General features: G+C 43.9%; 1 protein-coding gene and 1 long non-coding RNA gene across 3 annotated transcripts; one reads left to right on the top strand and one right to left on the bottom strand.

Annotated features, from left to right (window-relative positions):
• Positions 1–11,760: 11,760 nt before the first annotated feature.
• LOC109776515 (alkane hydroxylase MAH1-like) lies at positions 11,761–16,622 on the top strand. 2 transcript variants are annotated; one of them, XM_040385938.1, is made up of 2 exons: positions 11,761–11,929; positions 14,918–16,622. In XM_040385938.1, the coding sequence occupies exons 1-2, from the start codon at positions 11,772–11,774 to the stop codon at positions 16,383–16,385; spliced, it is 1,626 nt and encodes a 541-aa protein (XP_040241872.1). In that variant the 5' UTR covers positions 11,761–11,771; the 3' UTR covers positions 16,386–16,622. The 2 variants fall into 2 exon arrangements, with proteins under 2 accessions (XP_040241872.1, XP_020190750.1); XM_020335161.4 differs by lacking the exon at positions 11,761–11,929 and having other exon boundaries at positions 14,500–16,622.
• Positions 16,623–18,267: 1,645 nt separating this feature from the next.
• Positions 18,268–22,698, bottom strand: LOC120962065 (uncharacterized). Its single transcript, XR_005752856.2, has 4 exons — positions 22,145–22,698; positions 21,973–22,058; positions 18,574–18,648; positions 18,268–18,480 (listed from the first exon to the last, which is right to left on the bottom strand). It is a non-coding gene; the product is annotated as an uncharacterized lncRNA (long non-coding RNA).
• Between the last annotated feature and the right edge of the window lie 3,799 nt (positions 22,699–26,497).

The following is a 26,497-nucleotide window of genomic DNA, read 5'->3' as shown; positions in this document are numbered from 1 at the left end:
ACGAGGAGCAGAAGGAAATGACAAGCGGTTTTCAGTAAGGTATTCTCTGCAAGCACTGAAATTATTGATAACAAATACTTTTGTGATAATGTAATTTGTAACGGGTAACCAAGTAACAAAAGTAAACAAGGTGCAGCAAGGTGACGCAATCCTTTTTGTAGCAAAGGAAAAGCCTGGACAAACTCTTATATAAAGGAAAACGCTCCCGAGGACACATGGGAATTATCGTCAAGCTAGTTTTCATCATGCTAGTATGATTCACGTTCGTTACTTTGATAATTTGATATGTGGGTGGACCGGTGCTTGGGTACTGCCCTTCTTGGACAAGCATCCCACTTATGATTAACCCCTCTTGCAAGCATCCGCAACTACGAAAGAAGTATTAAGGTAAACCTAACCATAGCATGAAACATATGGATCCAAATCAGCCCCTTACAAAGCAACGCATAAACTAGGGTTTAAGCTTCTGTCACTCTAGCAACCCATCATCTACTTATTACTTCCCAATGCCTTCCCCTAGGCCCAAACAATGGTGAAGTGTCATGTAGTCGACGTTCACATAACACCACTGAGGAAAGACAACATGTGTCTCATCAAAATATCGAACAAATACCAAATTCACATGACTACTTATAGCAAGACTTCTCCCATGTCCTCAGGAACAAACATAACTACTCACAAATCATATTCATGTTCATAATCAGAGGGGTATTAATATGCATAAAGGATCTGAACATATGATCTTCCACCAAATAAACCAACTAGCATCAACTACAAGGAGTAATTAACACTACTAGCAACCCACAGGTACCAATCTGAGGTTTTGAGACAAAGATTGGATACAAGAGATGAACTAGGGCTTGAGATGAGATGGTGCTGGTGAAGATGTTGATGGAGATTGACCCCCTCCCGATGAGAGGATCGATGGTGATGATGATGGTGATGATTTCCCCCTCCCGGAGGGACGTTTCCCCGGCAGAACAGCTCCACCCGAACCCTAGATTGGTTTCGCCAGGTTCCGCCTCGAGATGGCGGCGCTTCATCCCAAAAGATTCCCTCTAATTTTTTCCAGGGCGAAAGACTTCATATAGCAAAAGATGGGCACCGGAGGCCTGCCAGGGGGCCCACGAGGTAGGGGACGCGCCCAGGGGGTAGGGCGCGCCCCCACCCTCGTGGACAGGGTGTGGCCCCCTCTGGTGCTTTCTTCGCCCAATATTTTTAATATATTCCAAAACTGACTTCCGTGGAGTTTCAGGACTTTCGGAGTTGTGCAGAATAGGTCTCTAATATTTGCTCCTTTTCCAGCCCAGAATTCCAGCTGCCGGCATTCTCCCTCTTCGGGTAAACCTTGTAAAATAAGAGAGAATAGGCATAAGTATTGTGACATAATGTGTAATAACAACCCATAATGCAATAAATATCGATATAAAAGCATGATGCAAAATGGACGTATCAACTCCCCCGATCTTAGACCTCGCTTGTCCTCAAGCGGAAGCCGATAACGAAAAATATGTCCACATGTTTAGAGATAGAGGTGTCGATAAAATAAAATACCGACATGAGGGCATCATGATCATTCTTGTAACAGCAACCTATATATTTATATTGTCATACGATTTCTTATGCTAAAGTAACAATCTATTCACAACATCAAGTATGAATCAGAAACTTCATTGAAATCTAACAAACTATGATCTCGGTCACTGAAGCAATTGCAATTTATCATAACATCGGAAAGAGTCAATATAAGAGCTTTTCAGCAAGTCCACATACTCAACTATCATTTAGTCTTTCACAATCGCAGAGGGAAGCAGAGGTTGTCATGCGCTTTTATGGTTGGATGCACAAAATCTTAATGCAAAAGAACGTCACTTTATATTGCCACTTGTGATAAGGACCTTTATTATGCAGTCCGTCCCTTTTATTTCTTCCATATCACAAGATCGTATAAAGCTTATTTTCCTCACACTAATAGATCATACATATTTAGAGAGCAATTTTTATTGCATGCAACAATGGCAACTTACTTGAAGGATCTTACTCAATCCATAGGTAGGTATGGTGGACGCTCATGGCAAAACTGGGTTTAAGGATATTCGGAAGCACAAGTAGTATCTCTACTTGGTGCAAAGAATTTGGCTAGCATGAGGGGGAAAGGCAAGCTCAACATGTTGGATGATCCATGACAATATACTTTATTTCGGATATAAGAAAACATAACCCATTACGTTGTCTTCCTTGTCCAACATCAACTTTTTAGCATGTCATATTTTAATGAGTGCTCACAATCATAAAAGATGTCCAAGATAGTATATTTATATGTGAAAACCTCACTTTCTTTATTACTTCCTATTAATTGCAACGATGACCAAAACTCTGTTTGTCAACTCTCAACAACTTTTGTTCATCATACTCTTTTATATGTGAAGTCATTACTCTCCATAAGATCAACATGATCTCTTTAATTCTTTTTACTCTTTCTCTTCTCTTTTATTTTTATTCCCTCAAGATCATAGCAAGATAATCAAGCCCTTAACTCAAAACTAATCTTTATTATATATAGCTCACGGACTCGATTACATAGAAGGATCATAAAGCAAAACTCAAAACTAAATTATACTAAAACTTTATTCTACTAGATCAAGATATAACCAAAAGGATCGAACTAAGAAAAACGGTAAAGATAGGAGTGTGATGGTGATACGATACCGGGGCACCTCCCCCAAGCTTGGCAGTTGCCAAGGGGAGTGCCCATACACATGTATTTCTGTCTCCTTCTCCGGAGGTGGTGATGATGGAGTTGTTGATGATGTAGGCTTGTCGTCCATCTTCCAAGGCATAGGCTCACCATCATAGAAGGATGATCGAGTCTCCGGGATCCTCAAATATGCAGGCAAACTCATCCTCTTGAATCTATATTCATACTCACAGTTTTGGTTTTGAAGGTCATAGATCTGGGCTTGCAGGTGCTTGATTTTCTCGTGAAGCTTGAAGATGGTCTCCCCAATGTTCTTGGCATCCAGCTTGTGGTTGTTGATGAATTCCGCGATCATCATGTGGTTGGCGTTGAGTCCACGTTCCACCATCCCCTGGCACTTGAAAACTTGTTGCTCCATTGCTTCGAGTCTTGTCTCCGCGCTTCTGGTCCTCCTTGGTCCCTCAACATCGCGGATGTGCAGCAACCCATCACGCATCTAAATGGTTTGAGGGTGTTGCAGCACCTCCGCGAGGTAGGGGTTGATGACCTTCTCGAAGAACTTGTCCTTGGGGGCGCTTGGAGACGTCATGGAGATCTGGATCTGTCAGAAAACCGCTCGAAACAAACGCAGGAGGTATTTGCGTGATACTAGGGTCAAAACCTTCGGGAGATTATATAATGAATTTTTACCGACCAGAAGAAGTATCGTGCAAGAAAACGGAGTCCGGTGAGCACACGAGGCAGGGGGCGCGCCCAGGGGGTAGGGCGCGCCCTCCACCCTCGTGGATGCCTCGTGTCCCTTTCGGACTACTTCTTATTTTCCTAAATATTCCAAAACGGAGAAAAATTGCTATTAGAACTGTTTTGGAGTCGGTTTACTTACCGTACCACGTACCTATTCCTTTTCGGAGTCTGAAACGTTCTGGAAAGTGTCCCTTATGTATTCCTCCGGGGTTACGGTGTCAATAACATTAGTTTCAACATTTATGGGATTATCTGAGATATAACGTTTGATTCTTTGATTGTTCACCACCTTCGGATTTGTGCCTTCGAAGTTGTTGATTTTTATGGCACCGGAACGATAGACCTCCTCGATAATGTAAGGACCTTCCCATTTAGAGAGGAGTTTTCCTGCGAAAAATCTTAAACGAGAGTTGTATAGCAAAACATAAGCACCTACATTAAACTCACGCTTTTGTATCCTTTTGTCATGCCATCTTTTAACTTTTTCTTTAAACAATTTGGCATTCTCATAGGCTTGGGTTCTCCACTCATCAAGTGAGCTAATGTCAAATAGTCTCTTCTCACCGGCAAGTTTGAAATCATAGTTGAGCTCTTTAATGACCCAATATGCCTTATGTTCTAGTTCGAGAGGTAAATGACATGCTTTTCCATAAACCATTTTATACGGAGACTTTCCCATAGGATTTTTATATGCAGTTCTATAGGCCCATAATGCATCATCGAGTTTCTTGGACCAATTCTTTCTAGATCTATTAACAGTCTTTTGCAAAATTAATTTGATCTCTCTATTACTCAGTTCTACTTGACCACTAGACTGTGGGTGGTAAGGAGATGCAATTCTATGATTAACCTCATACTTAGCAAGCATTTTACGAAAAGCCCCATGAATTAAAATGTGAACCACCATCAGTCATTAAGTATCGAGGGACTCCAAACCTTAGAAAAACAACTTCTTTAAGCATCTTAATAGAGGTGTTATGATCAGCACTACTAGTTGGAATAGCTTCTGCCCACTTAGTAATGTAATCAACAGCAACTAAAATATGTGTATACCCATTAGAGGAAGGAAACGGTCCCATATAATCAAAGCCCCAAACATCAAATGGTTCAATAACAAGTGAATAGTTCATAGGCATTTCTTGAAGTCTACTAATATTACCAATTCTTTGACATTCATCACAAGACAAGACAAACTTACGGGTGTCCTTGAAAAGAGTAGGCCAATAAAAACAGGATTGCAATACCTTATGTGCAGTTCTATCGCCAGCATGGTGTCCTCCATAAGCCTCGGAGTGACACTTGCGTAGGATCTGTTCCTGTTCATGCTCAGGTATACAACGTCTAATAACACCATCTACTCCTTCTTTATAAAGGTGTGGGTCATCCCAGAAGTAATGTCTTAAATCATAGAAAAACTTTTTCTTTTGCTGGTATGTGAAACTAGGTGGTATAAATTTAGAAACAATGTAATTGGCATAATCAGCATACCATGGAGCAGTACGAGAAGCATTTATGACAGCTAATTGTTCATCGGGAAAGCTATCATCAATAGGTAGTGGGTCATCAAGAACATTCTCTAACCTCTAACCTAGATAAATTGTCTGCAACGGGGTTCTCAGCTCCCTTTCTATCTATAATATGCAAATCAAATTCTTGTAGTATGAGAACCCATCTAATAAGTCTAGGTTTAGCATCTTTCTTTTCCATAAGATATTTAATAGCAGCATGATCAGTGTGAACAGTTACTTTAGAATCAACAATATAAGATCTGGACTTATCACAAGCAAATACAACTGCTAAAAATTCTTTTCCAGTAGTAGCATAATTTCTCTGGGCACTGTCTAGAGTTTTACTAGCATATTGGATAACATTTAATTTCTTATCAACTCTTTGTCCTAGAACAGCACCTACAGCATAATCACTAGCATCACACATAATTTCGAAGGGTAAATTCCAATCAGGTGGCTGAACAATAGGTGCAGAAATCAAGGCTTTCTTAAGTATTTCAACTGCTTCTACACAATCATCATCAAAAACAAAAGGAACATCTTTTAGTAAGAGATTAGTCAGAGGACTAGAAATTTTTGAGAAGTCTTTAATGAACCTCCTATAAAAACCGGCATGACCAAGGAAACTTCTTATACCTTTAATGTCCTTAGGACACGGCATCTTTTCAATAGCATCAACTTTAGCTTTATCAACTTCAATACCTCTTTCAGAAATTTTATGCCCCAAGACAATACCTTCATTAACCATAAAGTGGCACTTCTCCCAATTCAAGACAAGATTAGTTTCTTCACATCTCTGCAAAACTCGATCAAGGTTGCTTAAGCAATCATCAAAAGAAGTTCCATATACGGAGAAATCATCCATGAAAACTTCAACAATCTTTTCACAAAAGTCAGAGAATATAGTGGTCATACATCTTTGAAAGGTAGCAGGTGCATTGCATAAACCAAAATGAATACGTCTATAAGCAAAGGTACCAAAAGGGCAAGTAAAGGTGGTATTTTCTTGATCCTCTTTTGACACAGGTATTTGAGAGAAACCAGAATAACCGTCTACAAAGCAAAAATGTGTATGTTTGGATAATCTTTCTAGCATTTGATCAATGAAAGGTAAAGGGTAATGATCCTTTTTAGTAGCTTTATTTAGTTTGCGAAAATAAATTACCATTCTATAACCTGTAACAATTCTTTGTGGAATCAATTCATCTTTATCATTAGGAACAACAGTAATACCTCCCTTCTTAGGGACACAATGGACAGGACTTACCCACTGACTATCAGCGACAGGATAAATTATACCTGCCTCCAGAAGTTTTAGTATTTCTTTTCTTACCACTTCTTTCATATTAGGATTTAACTGTCGCTGGTGATCAACAACCGGTTTAGCGTCTTTCTCCAATTTTATTTTGTGCTGGCATAGAGTGGGGCTAATGCCCTTAAGATAATCAAGAGTATATCCAATAGCAGCACGGTGCTTCTTCAGAGTTTTCAATAATTTCTCTTCTTCCTGCTCTGAAAGGTTAGCACTAATAATAACAAGATATATCTTCTTTTCAGCAAGATAAGCATATTTAAGAGTATCAGGTAATGGTTTAAGCTCAAACACAGGATCACCCTTGGGTGGAGGAGGATCCCCTAGAATTTCAACAGGCAAGTTGCGTTTCAAAATAGGTCCCTGTTTAAAGAATACTTCATCTATTTCCCTTCTTTCATTCATAAACATATCATTTTCATGGTCTAACAAATATTGTTCTAAAGGATCATTAGGAGGCATGACAATAGAAGCAAGACCAATAATTTCATCTTTACTAGGCAATTCTTTATCATGGGGTTGTCTACGAAATTTAGCAAAATTAAAATCATGAGACATATCCCCTAAACCAACATAAACAATATCCTTTTTGCAGTCTATCTTAGCATTATCAGTATTCAAGAAGGGCCTACCAAATATAATGGGACAAAAGTTATCCTGTGGGGAAGCAAGAACAAGAAAATTGGTAGGATATTTAATTTTCCCACACAAGACTTCAACATATCTAACAATCCCAACCGGTGAGATAGTATCTCTATTGGCAAGCTTAATCGTAACGTTAATATCTTCTATCTCAGCAGGTGCAATATCATGCATGATTTCTTTATATAAGGTATAAGGTATTGCACTGATACTAGCACCCATATCACATAAGCCATGGTAACAGTGATCTCCTATTTTAACATAAACAACAGGCATGCCAACAACAGGCCTATGTTTATCTTTAGTATCAGGTTTAGCAATTCTAGCAGCTTCATCACAGAAGTAAATAACATGCCCATCAATATTATCGACCAAGAGATCTTTAACCATAGCAATACTAGGTTCAACTTTAATTTGCTCAGAGGGTTTGGGTGTTCTAATATTACTTTTGTTGACCACAGTTGAAGCTTTAGCATGATCCTTTATTCTAACAGGGAAAGGTGGTTTCTCAATATAAGCGGTGGGAACAATAGGATCAACATTATAAGTGATAGTCTTTTCCTCAACTTTAATAGGTTTAACTACTTTTACTTCAATGGGAGGATGATATTTAAACCACTTCTCCTTAGGGAGATCAACATGAGTTGCAAAGGATTCACAGAAAGAAGCTACTATCTCGGAGTCAAGTCCATATTTAGTGCTAAATTCACGAAAAGCATCTGTATCCATAAAAGATTTAACACAATCAAATTTAGGTGTTATACCTGACTCCTTACCTTCTTCGAGTTCCCAATCTTCAGAGTTGCATTTAATTCTTTCCAATAAATCTCATTTGAATTCAATAGTCTTCATCATAAAAGAACCAGTACAAGAAGTATCGAGCATGGAGCGATTATTGAGAGAAAGCCGAGCATAAAATTTTTGAATAATAATTTCTCTTGAGAGCTCATGATTGGGGCATGAATATAACATTGACTTAAGCCTCCCCCAAGCTTGAGCGATGCTTTCTCCTTCGCGAGGCTAAAAATTATATATATAATTACGATCATGATGAACCAGATGCATAGGATAAAACTTCTGATGAAATTCCAATTTCAATCGGTTGTAGTTCCATGATCCAATATCATCGCATAGCCTAAACCATCTCAATGCCTTTCCCTTCAAAGATAAAGGGAAGACCTTCTTCTTGATAACATCCTCGGGCATACCAGCAAGCTTAAATAATCCACAAACTTCATCCACATAGATTAGGTGCAAACCAGGATGCAATGTTCCATCTCCTGTAAAAGGATTAGCTGACAGTTTCTTTATCATACCCGAAGGAATTTCAAAGTAAACATTTTCAGTAGGTTGAGGAGCAACTCTTTGCTCTACTGGTCAGGGTGAAGATACCGCGAACAAGCCCCTCAAAGGATTACTTTCCATAGTAACCAGTGACAGTAAATTTCAGCACACTATATAAATTTTTCCTCACCAAATTCCACTTACCAAGGCGCTTCACTCCCCGGCAACGGCGCCAGAAAAGAGTCTTGATGACCCACAATTATAGGGGATCTATCGTAGTCCTTTCGGTAAGTAAGAGTGTCGAACCCAACGAGGAGCAGAAGGAAATGACAAGCGGTTTTCAGTAAGGTATTCTCTGCAAGCACTGAAATTATCGGTATTACATAGTTTTGTGATAAGGTAATTTGTAACGGGTAACAAGCAACAAAAGTAAACAAGGTGCAGCAAGGTGGCCCAATCCTTTTTGTAACAAAGTACAAGCTTGGACAAACTCTTATATAAAGGAAAACCCGAGGACACATGGGAATTATCGTCAAGCTAGTTTTCATCATGCTCGTATGATTCACGTTCGTTACTTTGATAATTTGATATGTGGGTGGACCGGTGGTAGGGTACTACCGTTCCTTGGACAAGCATCCCACTTATGATTAACCCCTCTCGCAAGCATCCGCAACTACGAAAGAAGTATTAATATAAACCTAACCATAGCATGGAACATATGGATCCAAATCAGCCCCTTACGAAGCAACGCATAAACTAGGGTTCAAGCTTCTGTCACTCTAGCAACCCATCATCTACTTATTACTTCCCAATGCCTTCCCCTAGGCCCAAACAATGGTGAAGTGTCATGTAGTCGACGTTCACATAACACCACTGAGGAAAGACAACATACGTCTCATCAAAATATCGAACGAATACCAAATTCACATGACTACTTATAGCAAGACTTCTCCCATGTCCTCAGGAACAAACGTAACTACTCAAAAATCATATTCACGTTCATAATTAGAGGGGTATTAATATGCATAAAGGATCTGAACATATGATCTTTCACCAAATAAACCAACTAGCATCAACCACAAGGAGTAATCAACACTACTAGCAACCCACAGGTACCAATCTGAGGTTTTGAGACAAAGATTGGATACAAGAGATGAACTAGGGTTTGAGATGAGATGGTGCTCGTGAAGATTTTGATGGAGATTGACCCCCTCCCGATGAGAGGATCGATGGTGATGATGATGGTGATGATTTCCCCCTCCCGGAGGGATGTTTCCCGGCAGAACAGCTCCGTCGGAGCCCTAGATTGGTTTCGCCAGGTTCCGCCTCGAGACAGCGGCGCTTCGTCCCGAAAGCTTCCCTCTAATTTTTTCCAGGGCGAAAGACTTCATATAGAAAAAGATGGGCATCGAAGGCCTGCTAGGGGGCCCACGAGGCAGGGGGCGCGCCCAGGGGGTAGGGCGCGCCTCTCACCCACGTGGACAGGGTGTGGCCCCCCTCTGGTGCTTGCTTCGCTCAATAGTTTTAATATATTCCAAAACTGACTTCCGTAGAGTTTCAGTACTTTTGGAGTTGTGCATAATAGGTCTCTAATATTTGCTCCTTTTCCAGCCCAGAATTCCAGCTGCCGGCATTCTCCCTCTTCGGGTAAACCTTGTAAAATAAGAGAGAATAAGCATAAGTATTGTGACATAATGTGTAATAACAGCCCATAATGCAATAAATATCAATATAAAAGCATGATGCAAAATGGACGTATCAGAACCCATCTCTACCTCCTCGATTAAATCTTCCTCCACCCCGATTTCCTCTGAAGCCCCTGTTCATCTTGGCTACTTCCTCTGTTTCTGGGGGCGGCGGGAGGGGGGAAACCTAAATCCTCGAGGGGATCACACTCTCCTCCCCAGAGGGAAAGAGGTTCGCTATTTATATTATTGAAGCTTTTAGAAAGCGTATTTGTAAAAGACGTCTCCCCCCATTTCGACTTTTGCCCCTTTTCCTCTCCTTCAACGATTCCTTCTGTCATGATAGTATTATCCTCCCCGGAACATCCCAGACCTATCTCAATTTCCATTTCATCAATAAAATTTGCCTCATTAGACCAGAAATCTGGAATTAGGGCGTATTGCTTTTTGCTCATCTTATCTATGATAATTTTACCAAACAAAGCTTGGTTTGGTGTAATTTCATTTTCATCCCCTCTCTCATGGCCAGAGTCATAACCATATTTATCATCAATTTTATCTCTATTTTCTGCAGCTATCAGCCGCTTTTTTTTGTTTTTGATTCTTCTGTCCCCCTATCGGTGTAGGTTCAATAGAATATTTGGAACGGGGGGAAATTGTACCTTGAGATTCCAGCGAGAGCCCAGTCTCCTCATCGGAATCCACACCAGCGAGAAGCCAGAAGCGACTGCCCGCTGGCGAGATCACTACCCCCGTCCCTAGGAGCGAGCGAGACTGAGCAGGTGTGGTGAGCGGCGGGGGAAGCGTGGCGACCTCCTCAGAATCAGCGGCATCTTCAGCTTCCTCTTCTTCGAACCAGGCTTCGTTCCTCCCTCGCCCTTCCCGGTCCCCAGATCTGCCCGTGCCTCCATCGCCACCGCAGAAGCAGGCCTCGCCGCCATGGGCACCGCAGGCACCGGTGCAGGGAGGCCATCACAGCACCAACCACGAACTCCGATGGGCCCGCCGGAGCACGGCGGCGCGAGCGAAACGACACCCACTTCATTGCTTGCATGGGGACGTCCGATTCCGCCTCCTCCATCGGCCACAGCAACATCCTGAGCGCCCCCACCGGCTCGCCCGTCGGTGTGAGGCGCCAGTCTTCCGCCTCGGTGAGCTTCCTGTAGGCCACCCCCGCCGCCTCCTTCAGATTTCTCTCTGTCGAGAACCTGGAGATGATCTCCATGCTTCGACAGCTTCGATTCGTCCCCGTCTGCAATCACCCGAGCCCTCACCTTGAGTCTCAGCTTCCAGGGCTCCATGATTATCCTCAGGCGGGTCGCTCGCTTGTGGGAGAGGAGGGGAGTAGATCTCGGCGAGAGGGGAGGGAATGGCCGCACCGCACCGCGCCGCGGCTTTAATCCTCCTCCATTCCCGATGCTCCCTCTCCTCTGCCTCGATCTGCGCGTCATGCCTAGCCTCCGCCTCGGAACCCAGTGCCCTGTCGACTAGCACAACCTGACAAGGGAAACGCACTTGCATCCCCTCCCCGATCGAAAACTCCCCGTGTAGCCGCATCGAGTCGACGCGCACCCCGCGACCGTCGATGAGGGCCAGCACAGGGGAGTCACCACGCCGGAGCAGCACGCCACGCTTGAAAATCATCAGCGCCGGCGTGGTGAGGTCGGTGACGAGGTGAACCGCCCACCGGCGGTCGAGCGGAGTCGCCACATGTGTCGTCATCCTCCGGATTCTCCGTCCAAATACTGTACTAATAGTAGACTGTACACTACTGATACCTTCTAGGTAAATTTCAAATCGAAGCATTGGTCGTCATTGATCAATACAATACAGTATTGTATGTAGTAACATCTGAAAGCAAATCTCTCACCATTCATCGTCCTCTTGTCTGCCGGAGCATGAGTATATATATGGACCTCGCATGCCCTCCAACTCCCCGCCCCACCATTGTCTTCGACCTGCAAATGCTAACATCAGCAACAATGGCTCCCGTCTCCTTCCTCGAGCTTTCACTCTCCTTGGTCTTCCTCGTCGTCCTCTACTACCTCCACATGAGGTCCAGGCGCAAGAACCCAGCGATCCCGCTGGACTGGCCGCACATAATTCTATCGAGCTACTAGCCAGTGCACATAATCCATCATACGTTGGTCATATTAGCAAAAGTGCCCGTGCGTTGCAACGGAAGAAAAAACACAACACACACTCTTAACCAAACAACCATCACTCAAGACCACAATAGGTACATCTCCTTTATTTTAGCGACGCATCATATTTGTGTTGCCGCTTATCCTTCTTCTCACCCTCGCCGGCGGTGGCCTTAGTGTTCACACAAACCAAAACATGTTTGAATGTGGTTAATCCTAAGAAGTCTCTCTCTCCTCCCTCTCCCCCTCTCTCTCTTTCTCTCGCTTTCTCTCACACTCGCGATTAGAAATCTGTTGTTTTCCCCTGCGATGTATTCAGAAGTATGCATGTGTAGTTCTCGATGTTTTCTTTTCCCAATATGACTATAGTGGGTGTTTATTTGCAACCCGGATCGCCGCCTGTACAAAAGAAAAAATGGATCGTGCGCTATAGTTATAAGTTTGCTTCCAAAACAATATCTAAAAAATATTTAACAGGTAAAATTAACATCATATTCAGATTTCACACATTTTTTTGATCAAATTTCATATATAACATGTTAAATTGGAGTTACGGTTTAAAAGATACGTATAATTTAGAAAACCATTTGTTTGACTTAAATATCTTCCAAAATAATATTTATAAATACTTAATAGGTTAAAATAATCTTATATTCATATTCTACATATTTTTCTAATCGAATTTCATATATAACATGTTTAAATCGGAGTTACGGTTTAAAAGATATGGATGGTTTAGAAAACCATTTGTTTGACTTAAATATGATCCGCGGATGGAATACCTAAAAAGTCAGGGGGTTTCTCGAAAAACTGTAAAATAACGGTTCGGTGTGACTTAAATCCGGACTGCGGGTTGATTTCATGAAAATGCAGGGGCTTTTTTGCAAAGCGGTACGACGGACGGGCAGAAACCCTACGTGCTTTATTATTAATTAGGTAGAGATAAGAAAAAAAGCATGGCATATAATCAATCGATATAAAAACAAGATATATATCCTTTGCATGCATTTTCTTTTTTGTATTAGCACATGAAGTATACATAGCTATCGATCATCGATCCTAAATATTACCCATCGATTCTATCGAGCTACTAGCCATGCACATAATCCATCATACACTAATCATATAAGAAAAAAAGCATGGCATATAGTTAATCGATATAAAAACAAGATATCATGCACGCATCTATTCTTTTTTGCGAAAAATGCATCTATTTCTAATTAAAAAAACAAAATATCATCGTTATGTTCATATGAATATGAACACGAAAGGAGTGAATATGAACCCATACATGTTCCTTTTCGCATATTTTGTCACAAATATGAATTTGAACGCACATGTAGCCCCATACCCTTTCGTTGTTCATATTCACTACTCCATAAACAAAATATTATCGATATTATTCATATGAATCTGTCAAACACGAAGAGATCGAACTATATGAACACGGAAAGATCGATCGATTGATATGTGCTCACCTCGGTTTTCCGAGACGGCGGTGAAGACCGGCGGTGGCGATGGCAGCGAATGCAGCCGGCGAAGTGTCACAGGAAAGGCCGGCTGCGACGGCGGTGTGATTTGAAGTTCAAAGGGCTGGCCGCGCCACTATTTATAAACCGGAGTAAGCCGGGTGTCCTTTCGCGACCACTCGGCTTACTGGGAGGCCAAGCGTTTCCTTGTTATGAAAACGAAAATCAAGAATATAAGCTGAGTGTCTGGGTGAGCATACTCGGTTTACACCAACGGTTGTCAGGCTAGCCGTTAGGTGCGGCGATGGCGGCCACGTGGCAGCAGACTTTGCCGTAGTTGTTTTGTATGACGGGTATATTTTCTCAAGCCTCACGGCTTACTCTCTCGTAAGTCGAGTGTCGCCTATAAGATAAATACCTTTTGTTCGTCCGCACGGCTTACTTTAACGTAAGCCGTGTTTGTCATGTTTGCCGTGTACATTTTGGTGCACACTCGGTGTATCCTCTCGTAAGCCGTGAGACCGTGTTTTAACACTCGGCTTACTGCATGATACTAGGCAACGTGTGTTCTCCTGTAGTGACACTACCAGCTACTCGTTAATTGGTTAGTTCTCTGGGCATGTCAGCTAAATGGTGTTGTCCTTATGTTATGGACGACAGTTTTACAGCCGACGCCTGCACGATCCTACTTGACAGAATCAAAAGCTAGCGTGCATGCAGGAATCGCGCGCTGTTGGGGAGGATGCATCGTTCGCAGATCGTGCGTGTAGTGTCGTGTGCAAAGCAATTTCGATGTTACTAAGTAAAGTCATCCTAAAAACGTGTGTTTATGTCCTTAAGTTGCCACATAAAAACTGACTGGTGTGACAGACTGACAGGGTACAGGTTACACAGTACTCCTTACACAGTAGAGAATAAATACAACTACATACATCAGCGGGAGTCGGCAGTAATAAGTGCGGACAGCGAGTGTTCTGGATCAGCGATGTACATGGAAGCGGGAGTTTAATTAATCGCCTTGTCCATGTCAGAGAGTTCGTTGTTAGCACTTAGCAGATGGTGAGTTGGCCGTGGTGGAGTGGATCTTTGAACTCTACCTGCGTCAGTGCTAAATACTAGTTGTTGGCATGTCGCTGGATTTGAGTAAATACTGTACCCTACTGATACTTCTAGGTAAATTTCAAATCGAAGCATTAATCGTCATTGATCAATACAATACAGTATGTAGTAACATCTGAAAGCAAATCTCTCGCCACCACCATTGTCTGCTGGAGCAGGAGTATATATATGGCCCTCGCGTGGCCTCCAACTCCCCACCACAGTTGTCTTGGACTTGCAAGAGCTAGAAACAGCAACAATGGCTCTCGTCTTCTTCCTTGAGCTTTCACTCTCTTTAGTCTTCCTTGTCATCCTCTACTACCTCCACATGAGGTCCAGGCGCAAGAACCCAGCGATCCCGCTGGACTGGCCGCTAGTGCGCATGCTGCCGTCGCTCCTCGGTAGCCTCCCGCGCCTCCACGACTGGGCCACCTCGCTCCTCAGCGTCAGCCATCTCAACTTCCGCCTCATCGGCCCGCCGCACTCGGGGATGCAGCTCTTTTTAACCTCCGACCCGGCCAATGTTCGCCACGTCTTCACCTCCAACTTCCCCAACTACCCCAAGGGCCCCGACTTCGCCGAGATCATGGACATCCTCGGCGGTGGCATCTTCAACGCCGACGGCGACTCCTGGCGCCGCCAGCGTGCCAAGGCGCAGCTGCTCATGTCCGCGCCCCGTTTCCGGGCCTTCGTGTCCCAGTGCAGCCGCCGCAAGGTCGAGCGTGACCTACTCCCGCTGCTCGCCCATGTCGTCGCCACCGGCACCGGCGAGTGTGACCTCATGGACGTGTTCCTCAGGCTGACATTCGACATGACGACCACGCTGGTGTTCGGCGTCGACCCGGGCTGCCTGGCCATTGGCTTCCCAGAGGTGCGGTTTGCGCGTGCTATAGACGATGCAATGGACGTGCTCCTCATCCGCAATGTACTCCCGCTGTCATGGTGGAAGCTGGTGCGGTGGCTCGGGGTAGGGTACGAGCGGAAGATGGCGGTGGCGCGGCACGAGATCGACCGGTTCATCGGCGACGCGATCGCCAAGAGGCGTGAGGCGGTTAAAGCCAGAGGCGCGAACGAGAACTCAGAGACAACAGACCTGCTCTCCTCCTACATCGACGACGACGATGCTGGCAGGACGGCTGACGTCATCCTCCGTGACACGACCATGAACCTTATGCTCGCCGGCCGCGACACGACCGGCTCGGCGCTGTCCTGGTTCTTCTATCTCCTCGCCAAGAACCCGCACGTGGAGTGCAAGATCCTGGCAGAGCTAGACACCATCAAGGCCACCACCAGCACCACCCTAGACGGCATGGTAACCTACGACGACACAGATGAGCTAGGGCGGCTGGTGTACCTGCACGCCGCCCTGTGCGAGGCGCTCCGGCTGTACCCTCCAGTGCCGTTCGAGCACAAGGGCGTGGTGGCGGCGGAGACGCTGCCGAGCGGGCACGAGGTGCGGCCTGGGGACAAGATCATCGTGTCGTTGTACGCAATGGGGAGGATGGAGGCCGTCTGGGGCAAAGACTGCTGGGACTTCCGGCCGGAGCGGTGGATCAGGGAGGACGGCAAGCCGCGGTACGTGCCGTCGTACAAGTTCGCGTCCTTCAACACCGGGCCACGGACCTGCCTCGGCAAGGACATGGCATTCGTGCAGCTCAAGGCCGTGGCGGCCGCCGTGGTGCGGAACTTCGTGGTGGAGGCCGTGCCGGGGCATGTCGTCGAGCCCAACGTCTCCATCATTCTCCACATGAAGAACGGCTTCAAGGCCAAGATCAAGAGGAGGCAGCTGATGAACAATTGATTCAGAGTAATAATATATCTGATGATCGCGGAGATAACGAATGTGTATCGATTGTAGCCCTTGATCGATGGCAAAGGGCAGATGTGTTACCGACGTGCAACGTGTCACTCAGTTTGGTCGTTAGGCTGAGTGGTGCCTACGTACCTAGCGCTGAAACATCCACCCTATAGTAGCTTTGAGATCCATGTGTCAAAAAATGTCTTGAAGCTAATAAATAAGTTGTTATTATTCCATTTTCATGTTTATAATTAAGTTTATATTTCCATGCAACAATTGCAATGGTTTTCAACATGAGATTTAGAGGAAAACGTATTTGCCCCTGTGAAAAGATAAACACAAATATTCGCAAAAAAAAACACGAATGAGATCCCTAGTCGGGCCTCAAGTCTAGTTTATATATTGTTGATGATTCTGTTTTTTAACCATGAGCATTGCTAAAGTCAGTGGCGTAGCTAGACCACAATTTTGACATACTCCCTCCGTTTCAAAATACAGTGCTTCTTCTATTCCCATGCTTCAATTTTGACCATAAATTTAACCAACGAGACCAACTGCGGCGGGAACAAATGTTATACCAGTGAATTCGTATTCAAAACAAGTTTTCAATTATATAATTTTTTCTCCCGCCCAAGTCGGTCTAGTTGGTTAAATTTATGGTCAAAGTTGGACGTCGGGAAGCGCGGGTGCACTATATTTTGGAATGAAGGGAGTATTGTTTTTTACTATATAGGAATTCGGTCAAATTAATCCTTGTAAACAGCCCCCAAGCATAATAGTCAATATCCCGATTAATTATTTTGGAGTATGTACCCCCACCATTTTATACCTGGCTACGCCACTGGCTAAAGTAACAAGGATGCTAAAAATTAATAAGAACGTGTTGTTAAATTAATAATGATGTTAGATAGACCCAACTTATAAAATACTGCAAGATCACGTTATCAATATGTTGATGGTACTTTCGTATAAGTGTTAATGTTACTTGTGTCTTCAGACCATGGGAATATCATATACCCGGATATCGGATGGTTAATTTTGGGTTGCTAAACTTGATTCCGTAACAAGATGATTATCTCTACTCCTAATGGAGCAGTTGGTAGCCTGGTGCGGTTTATTTTCGTCCCACCTCCCACCTTAGCTGGGTTTTTTTCGTCCTCCTCCCACCTCCTATGGTTTTTTTTGTCTCCCCCTCCCCCACACGAAAATAAACACAGGAAAACTGTAGCGATGCCCCTTGTTGCACTAAAAAATACTAGAAGAAAACGGACGAACCGGAGTGAGGCCCCTCGCACGAAAAAAAAAATGACGAAGTAGGCTGCCCTCGATCTATTCCAACGACGACGGGAACAACGCCCCAGCCGCCATCGATCCCTTCTGTCGTCGATCCCAGTACGACGACGGGAACCACACCCCAGCCGCCATCGATCCCTTCTGTCGTCGATCCCAGTACGACGACGGGAACCACACCCCAGCCGCCATCGATCCCTTCTGTCGTCGATCCCAGTACGACGACGGGAACCACACCCCAGCCGCCATCGATCCCTTCTGTCGTCGATCCCAGCGAGGCCGCATCCGATCTCATGGAGGCCGCCTCAGATCATACACATACGTGACAGTGTCAGGTCTCGCCGTCGCCGCACAATCCCACAGACGCCTCCGCCGCCGCCGATCCGTGGGAGGCTGCCGCACAACCCCACGCACGCATCCGCCTCCGCCGATCCCAGGGAGGGTGCCGCCGATCAGGTTCCGCCTAAATCAGGTTCGCCTAAACCCTAAACCCTTCGTCCATTCAACAGGGCCCAACGCACATACGTACAGAACTCCGATGGAGCAGTACCTTCCTGTACGTATGATGATTTTTTATGCTTCCGCCGGCAGCACATTCAATAAGACACTTGAAGGTTTTCGGACTTGTGAATCATACAATTTATACATATGCAACTTCTCTGAATTTTACGCAAAGCTAAATTACACCTTTTCTTTATCAATGTTCCCAGCTCGACCAGGTTCAAGCTTTTCCTGTAAGCAGTTGGTAGCTTTGTCCTCCTGTAAGTTTACTTTGAAATGGACCTCTACTCTAGCTTCTCATGTTGGCCTACATTTGTGATAGGTCACTCATCAGAACAAAAGGTAAGTATGGGAAATTCAAATAGCAAGGCACCGGAACAGAGAAAGGCATCGGATGTACCTCTACCCCCTCTTGTTGATCTACATCCCCAAGGAAGTCCAGGTTTACCTCTACCCCGTCTTGTTGACCTTCATTCTGGTGTAAACACAACATTGCATATAACTACCGTGTTACAGGCCATAATGAGGGTATAAATGTCGACGAATCCATCCCAGAAATCGTTCCCGCACCGAGTCACAACATTGACGAGTATTACCCAATTACTCCAGGTATGGGGCTTTTGTAAATAACGTGCATTATCAAATGGTTTTTATTTGATCATTTCATCAATCGTGCCTAACAGATTTGGACAAAAACAACAAACCAAAAGAACCTACCATGTCAGTATTGCATATTAGTCCCTCTGAAGGGGTGATACTAGAACAGGACATCACAAATGACGATGACTTTAGACAGGCTTTACATAGTTCAACCTTAAAAAGCTAAATGGTTTGAGCCATGCGTCCATCTGCACCATACTACTTTCCACGTATCTTAAAAAATAGGGTCTGTAGCTGGCTCCGACAAGTAACAAAATACTACTTTCTTTGGTGCACTGTGAGCCAGGCGACGTGCGTGGTTTATGGGATAGGCACTTCGAGCCTATGTCTGATGACTATCGGCGATCACACACGTGCCCGATTGAGGTGGAACAGATGGTGTTGCTTGACATTAGGGGTATGTTGCAGTCCATGGGCAAAGACATAGCTGATTTCGCTCTTCCATGCATTGACGATGCGTTTGACCCAAACGAGGGCGAGGCCAGAGAAGTGATCGAGGAATCCAACATCGATTTTGACATCAACGACACTAAATTGGCATCGTCGCTAAACTTGGAGTAGAGGGTTGCATACGACGAGATACTAGCTGCTGTTGAACGCAGTGATGGGGGTGTGTTCTTTGTTGATGGCCCGGGAGGTACAGGCAGGGCGCTGCTCGCCAAGGTTCGAAGCGAGGGAAACATCGCTATCGCTACCGCGACGTCAGGTGTCGCCGCTTCTATCATGCCTGGAGGCAGGACTGCCCACTCGAGGTTCAAGATCCCATTGAGCTGCGACGATGGCGCCTCATGCACCTTCACGAAGCAGAGTGGTACCGCCAAGTTACTGAGGATGGCCTCATTGATACTATGGGACGAGGCCACCATGACTAAGCGACAGGCGGTCGAGGCACTCGACAACAGCATGCGCGACATCATGGGAAGACGGGACCGACCCTTTGGAGGGAAAAATGTTGTGTTTGGCGGGGACTTCAGGCAGGTGCTTCCAGTCGTCAGGAGGGGGTCCCGGGGTCAGATAATCGATGCAACCCTCCGAAGTTCACATCTCTGGAAGGGTATGCGCCAGCTAAGGCTCGTCACCAACATGAGGGCTCATAATGACACCTGGTTTGCGGATTACTTGCTAAGGGTAGGCAATGGTACCGAGGGAGTTGACGACCAAGGAAACATACGACTCCCTGAAGATATTTGTGTGCCGTCTACAGGCGAGGGTGACGACCTGGAGAAGCTGATTGACCATGTGTTTCCGAGACTAGATGATAACATGTCTGATCTGAATTACATGACTTCACGCGCAATCCTCTCCACCACGAACGACAACGTCGACAAGATAAACATACGCATGGTAGAGCGTTTTCGGGGGAAAGAAGTAATCTACCATAGCTTTGACAGTGCAGAAGACGACCCATATGGCTACTATGCTCCTGAGTTCCTAAATGGATTGACTCCCAACGGTCTGCCTCCGCATGCACTCAAACTGAAGCTCAACTGCCCTGTCGTACTTCTGAGGAACATTGATCCGGCTAATGGTCTGTGTAACGGGACGAGGCTTGTGGTGCGAGGTCTCGAGAGGAACGCCATCGACGCAGAAATCGTGATCGGACAACACGCAGGTAGGAGGGTATTCCTTCCTCGAATACCCCTATGCCCGTCTGACAACAACATGTTTCCATTCAAGTTCAAGAGGAAGCAATTTCCTGTAAGGCTTAGCTTTGCTATGACGATTAACAAGGCTCAAGGACAGACGATTCCGATTGTTGGCGTGTACCTACCTAATCCGGTGTTTTCTCATGGTCAACTCTATGTCGCATTGTCTCGAGCCACCACGAAGAGAAATATAAAGATCCTCATTGAGAAGGAGAACAACAAGGAGAATGGCAAGAAGCAAAGCAGTAAATCAAAGAAGCGAAAAAGACCTACCTTGTCCTTACAAACCTCGATGAAGAACATCGTCTATAAGGAAGTCCTTACAGGCTGAAGTCCGCTCTTAAATATGACAGAGGATTTACTCTTATGCTACAGATAAGTTGGTGCTCTTCGGTGTTCTTGTACAGATATCTTATCTTTCGATGTCAGAAATTAAACCTTATTATGTTTATACAACAAGTCAAATATTAATAATATTGCCTCGGATTTGTGACTTTGCAAGTTGCCAATTTTTGTTGTATGTGACATTATTTTCCCTTTTGCTGGATTGCTTATGTATATTATTCTTTTGTTGTTTTATAATCAATCATCTACTACATCTAAACTCGGCTTTGTTTTCCTGCACAAATTTTGCACACTGCCTGGGTCACTCCGTTGTTGTAAAACTAGACTCCACTGGAGTGTTCTACATTAGATAAATTTTTATGATGCGGCCCCAAAGCATGCAATTCTGAACATTCAGAAAACAAAAAAAAAATGCATGCAAACAATAATATTACACCAAAAATATCACAACTATATAAACTTCCATCTCTGTTACTAATTAGGAAGAAGGTCATTTCTACTGAAACTACAATGACAATGTCACTAGACTAGAAAACAACTGAATCTTTAATCCCAGTGCAGTAGTGAAAAACTTAACCTTTAGGCATGTTTGCATGCTTTCAGTACTGTCACAATTCAGGCCATAATCGTTTGACATAATTTTCCTGGTTTGGTGCTGAAAATTGGCAGTGTATTGTGAAATAACAGTACTCACAGATTATTCTACTGTTATTTATCTAGAGATGGGAGTAGGCTGAATTAGAGCGGGATTGGGCATATGGATACACACAGAAATCGAGCTGAATTGCTTTTTAAACATGTAGATGCTACTCCTTGCTGTACTTTTTAAAAATACTCCTTGATGTGCATTCAGACTCAGAATTCAGAGTGGCTAGAATTTAGTTGCAAATCAATCAGATACGGCGCACCAGCGAAGTGCTTCCACAAGTACACCTAGCAGTTCAGAACTGCAACTACTCCTACTGCAAACAAAATTCAGTAAATTTCAGTGCATCTACTGCAAACAAAATTCAGTGCATCAACTCCATGTACTCCTAGATTTCTCTTTCTTTGAAATTCAGTGCATCTACTGGAAACAAAATTCAGTAGATTTCTAGCAACTACTCCTACTGCACAAAAAAATGAGTGAATTAAGCATGCAGAGATACCTGCCACAACTTGATTCACATGTTTGGATTCAGTTGCATTGATGGATTCAGAGTACTACTGCCGGCACTCCCTGTTTCTTGGCTTGCTGAAGAAAGAAAGCAACCAACCAACAAATTCAGAGGAGGGCTCGCAGGCAAGCAAGCAGGCCAAGAGAGCAAAGGAGGGGCTTACCATCAGCAATGCGGGAGCCGGGCGAGGTAGCTTGCTGAGACGGTCGATGGAGATGCCGAGGTCGCCGGGCGCGGGGGGCGTTTCGGTTTCTTGGCCTGCTGAAGCAGCCGGAGGCGGGCCACGACGGCGCGTGCTTCGAGCTGGACGAGCGTGAGGTCGTGTGGCCGGCCGGCGGCATCGATGGGGACGTGGACGGGCTGAGGCGGCGGTGCCCCCGCGGCGCGTCGCTCAGCGCACGCCGTGCCGCAGAGCTTCGAGCTGTCGTCGCTCCTTGCGGAGGGCGGCGGCGTCGGGGAGCTGTTGTCACCCTGGTCGTGCCTGTGAGGCCGGGTCACGGCGCCGCGGCACATCAGGGGCGACAACAACGGGGCCAACGGAGAGGCAACAACGGCCCGAGAGGGAGAGGCGCCGGTGATGCGGGTGAGGGAGAGGTGCCGGCGAGGCGTGCGAGGGAGAGGCGGCGGCGGCGGTGGGAGACGAGGCCGCCGGTTGTGCGGCTGTGGGGGCGAGAGCGGAGCGAGTGTGGGTGACTCCGCCGTGATCTGGATTGTGTGCGTGAGTGGAAAGGGAGTGGAGAGAGTGAGGAGAAGGAGTTGGTGGGTGCTGGTTGGCCCATGATGCGAGTGGGCTTGGGCTTCTTGGGGCCTTGGATCAGCAACCTTTGTTGTAAGAAAACAAATGCCTAAAAAAATGATGTACGGAAAAAGATAGTATATATTAAAGTAAAAAAGGATATAGATATATTAATTAAACATGGATCATCCAAATAAATCTTTTTTATACTTATTCCATATATTCAGAATATCACACAAAAAACACAATTTTGAGTGAAGAAACAAAGTATACTTGGTTTATGTTGGAGAAGGGCGACGCTAAAAAGGGCCGAAAATTCACCGAGTTTTTCACAATATAATGATGTGGAGGTGGTGATATCTCATAAAAAACCAAAAAAGTATGCCAATTTAAATGTTATCGCACAAGGTATTCTTTTCAATGTTATTATCGATCTTTCTTTCATCATATTGCCTTTTGTATTCAACCAATTTGTCTCATTTTAATACAAATTTGGCTCATTTTTGTATCATGACGATAGACTATGTTTGTATCCCTAGAGATATTATAGTCATCGAATCAATCATGTCTGCCCCAAGAAAACCAAGTTCATGGACATTGAAGATGCCTTGTTATCAAACGATGATTTGGAATGCTTTATGAAGGATGGTGTGTTCTTACAGGATGGTGTAAGACCAATTGCATAAACTTGGTAATTAATAATATAAACAATATATAATATCGTAAAACATATATATTATGGTCATTGTGGAATTACAGCTGGCTCATGATCATCTATGAGATAGGGCGGGTGAAAAGGTACATATTATTAGCATGTTTGTTTCTGCCAGATGAAAGATGACGGAGAAAGAGACATAGAAGCATCAAATTTTGTTAAGTGCATCAAGTATATCTCAGTAATTTTTAATAGATTTTTAGTTGGATCATCCCTTATATGTATACATTGTTAATGTGCTATTTTGTTATCACTTTACATTACAAAGTTAAGTGGACTTAAATTATTATGTAATTGGGACCGTGTTATAGTGTCTCTATCTTTGACGATTTCAGAAGCCCGTGGCAACGCACGGGCATTCTACTAGTAAAGGTAGATTTCCAGTATAACAAAAAGTATGTTGTGTTGTTCAATATGTCAGGACTGGGATTTGCTCCTCCGGTGATGGAGAGATACACGCTCGGTATTACGACGTCCATCATCGCTTGGCCAAGCATACTGCCCAGTCACGGGAACATCAAAATAAGCTAAACAACCCCGTAACGAGGATACTAGGTATAGTGGTCAATGTGGTGATCATGGGGGTACCGTAAAAGTCTTGCCCCCGGTTTTGTAATGTATCATGAAGCAAAGATAATTGTATATGATAATTAAATGTTCATTCGATAAATATCTTCGTTTTATTCATGAATTATTATGAGTGTCCAGATCCCGCTAGTAATTTTAGACATGTAGGTGTTCTGGCATGTCCGCATATTCTCGTACATGTATGGTCACACGGTTAATGACTAGCACCATGTAGGAGAACTATGAGATGATGGATAACGAGAGAGAAGGGCTACGAAAGTATTCCATCGTGATCATATAATTGTCGTGTTTTTATATGCAGGAAAACTAGCTTGTGATGTGGCTTTCTGGCATCCCATTTGACCACCTGCTCCTTAAAGGGATGGACCATTTTGGTGGTTCTTACGTGTTGACACTTTTGCATGTGTTTCCGTGCACATACAAATTGTTCAATATTTATTTTGTGTTCAGTTAATTCTGCCGCAATGTTCATACCCTTGCTGATACTTCCCTTATGTTGCTGATTTAGCAAAGTTATGAATATAGCTATTTTAGAATGTGTTGGGCAAACTTTCTGTGCACCCCTTTGTACAAAGTATATATATTTTGGACCTTTTGTCTGAGTGAAATACGCACCATCATTGTGTCAGTGTTTTAACTTTTTGTACGTCATTTTACTAATATTTTTGTCCCTTGGGATGCACTAATTACATGTAATGAGAACTTGATATTTTGTACTCTACTATCACTGCTCTAAGCATCTATTATCTCCTATGCATTGAATAATACCAGAAGTTGGATCCTTAAACTTATTTTATCCTTATACCGCCTCTTTACATTTCCTTCCTAGGATATACTCCCTCTGTTTCTTTATGTAAGGTGTATTATTTTTGGCACAGTGATCAAGTCACATAATTATAGACATATTATAATGAAATTATCTTTAGCAAATTTGTTGGTTTGTGGCAAGTAAATCAGCAAATCCAGGAAAGTAAGAGATACATGCAATCGAGAGAGGGATTTTTTTTTCTTTATTTTGCTACAAGGAGAGATACAAACAATCAGAAAAGAGATACTTTCCTACTTATGTAGGACTAAAAACGAAATTATGAGAAACTGGAAAGAATGCACCTTACATCGTGTAATTTTATGAAAAAATAAATACACCTTATATAAAGGAATGGAGGGAGTCTTGAGTATACCATATGTTAGACCACTATACTTCTTTATCTCTTGGCACCCTTTATATTTCCATCCTAAGCTATAAATTTTAGGAAATGTCTAGGGCACATCTAGATGTGCTCTAGTTATTGTACATCTAAGTGACTCAATCAAGCATAAAAGGAAAAAAATTAAAAAGGAAAAAAACCAAACAAATCATAACGTAAGATCTATGATATACGACTTAAATGTGCAATACTTATGACACATCTAGATGTGCTTTAGGAAAACTGTAAATTTTACCTTTGAACCATGGGAGCAGTTTTCTTCCTTGTTGCGATCATTATGTGACCTGATCCGATCCTTACGTGGATCATTTTGTTTCACTAGTAGGAAAAGGGGCTTTTACCCTGGTTCATAAGGGCCTTTAGTCCCGGTTCTGGAACCGGGACTAAAGGGTCGTTACTAATGCCCTAGCCCTTTAGTCCCGGTTCTTACACGAACCGGGACTAAAGGCCGTCCACGTGGCCGGTGCGGAGAGCCCAGGCAGGAGGGCCTTTGGTCCCGGTTGGTGCCACCAACCGGGACCAATAGGCATCCACGCGTCAGCAGCTGGCAGGAGCAGAGGTTTTTGTTTTTTTTGAAAGGGGGTGGTTTAGGGGTTTTGGGGGGTTAATTTAGGTGTTTCATATATTGTGTTAGCTAGCTAGTTAATAGAGAGAAGTGTCCTCTCTTATCTCCATGCTTGGTCAACACTACGTACTATATACGTATGGAGAGGAGTAGACACGCTAGCTAGTAATCAAATGAAGGAAACAGAAGATCGTCATGTACATATGCATACAGAGAGAAGTGATATCGACCACCTCTCCTTCTCCGAGATATTGGTCGAACAACAAGTTCTCGTATATCTATCCGACACTACCGGCTACATATATACAATAATTATCTCTTACAATACAATCTCCTAATTAAATTGTAGGAACACAGGGTCCACATAGTATTCTCCGTTTTCAGCGATCACGTGGTCAAGGAAGAATGCCGCCAATTCCTCTTGAATTCCTCGCATACGATCTGGTGCTAGGAGTTCATCCCGCTTCTGAAACATCTAATTTGAAGAAGGGGGTCAATACATATATATATGAATAAATGAAACTCAACACAAATGATGGTAATAAAATAAAATGGTGAATATTATTGCTTACGCACTGCATATTGTTCTTCGGTGTAGCCCCGCTCACAGGTCGTGTAGCGGATGGACTCGCAAACGTAGTATCCACAGTAATTATTCCCGGGTTCCTGCCACAACCACTTTACAAGAAATAGAGGTCAATCAA

Source organism: Aegilops tauschii, chromosome 3 (genome assembly GCF_002575655.3).
Source record: "Aegilops tauschii subsp. strangulata cultivar AL8/78 chromosome 3, Aet v6.0, whole genome shotgun sequence".
Classification (NCBI taxonomy): Eukaryota; Viridiplantae; Streptophyta; class Magnoliopsida; order Poales; family Poaceae; genus Aegilops; species Aegilops tauschii.
The sequence above is the reverse complement of the archived record's forward strand: the minus strand, read 5'-3'. Positions and strand labels throughout refer to the sequence as shown.

Coding starts and splice junctions, on each gene's coding strand:
- LOC109776515 (XM_040385938.1), top strand. CDS start 11,772: ATGAGTATATATATGGACCTCGCATGCCCTCCAACTCCCCGCCCCACC. Junction 11,930..14,917: donor CTCTACTACCTCCACATGAG/GTCCAGGCGCAA, acceptor CCTCCACATGAG/GTCCAGGCGCAAGAACCCAG.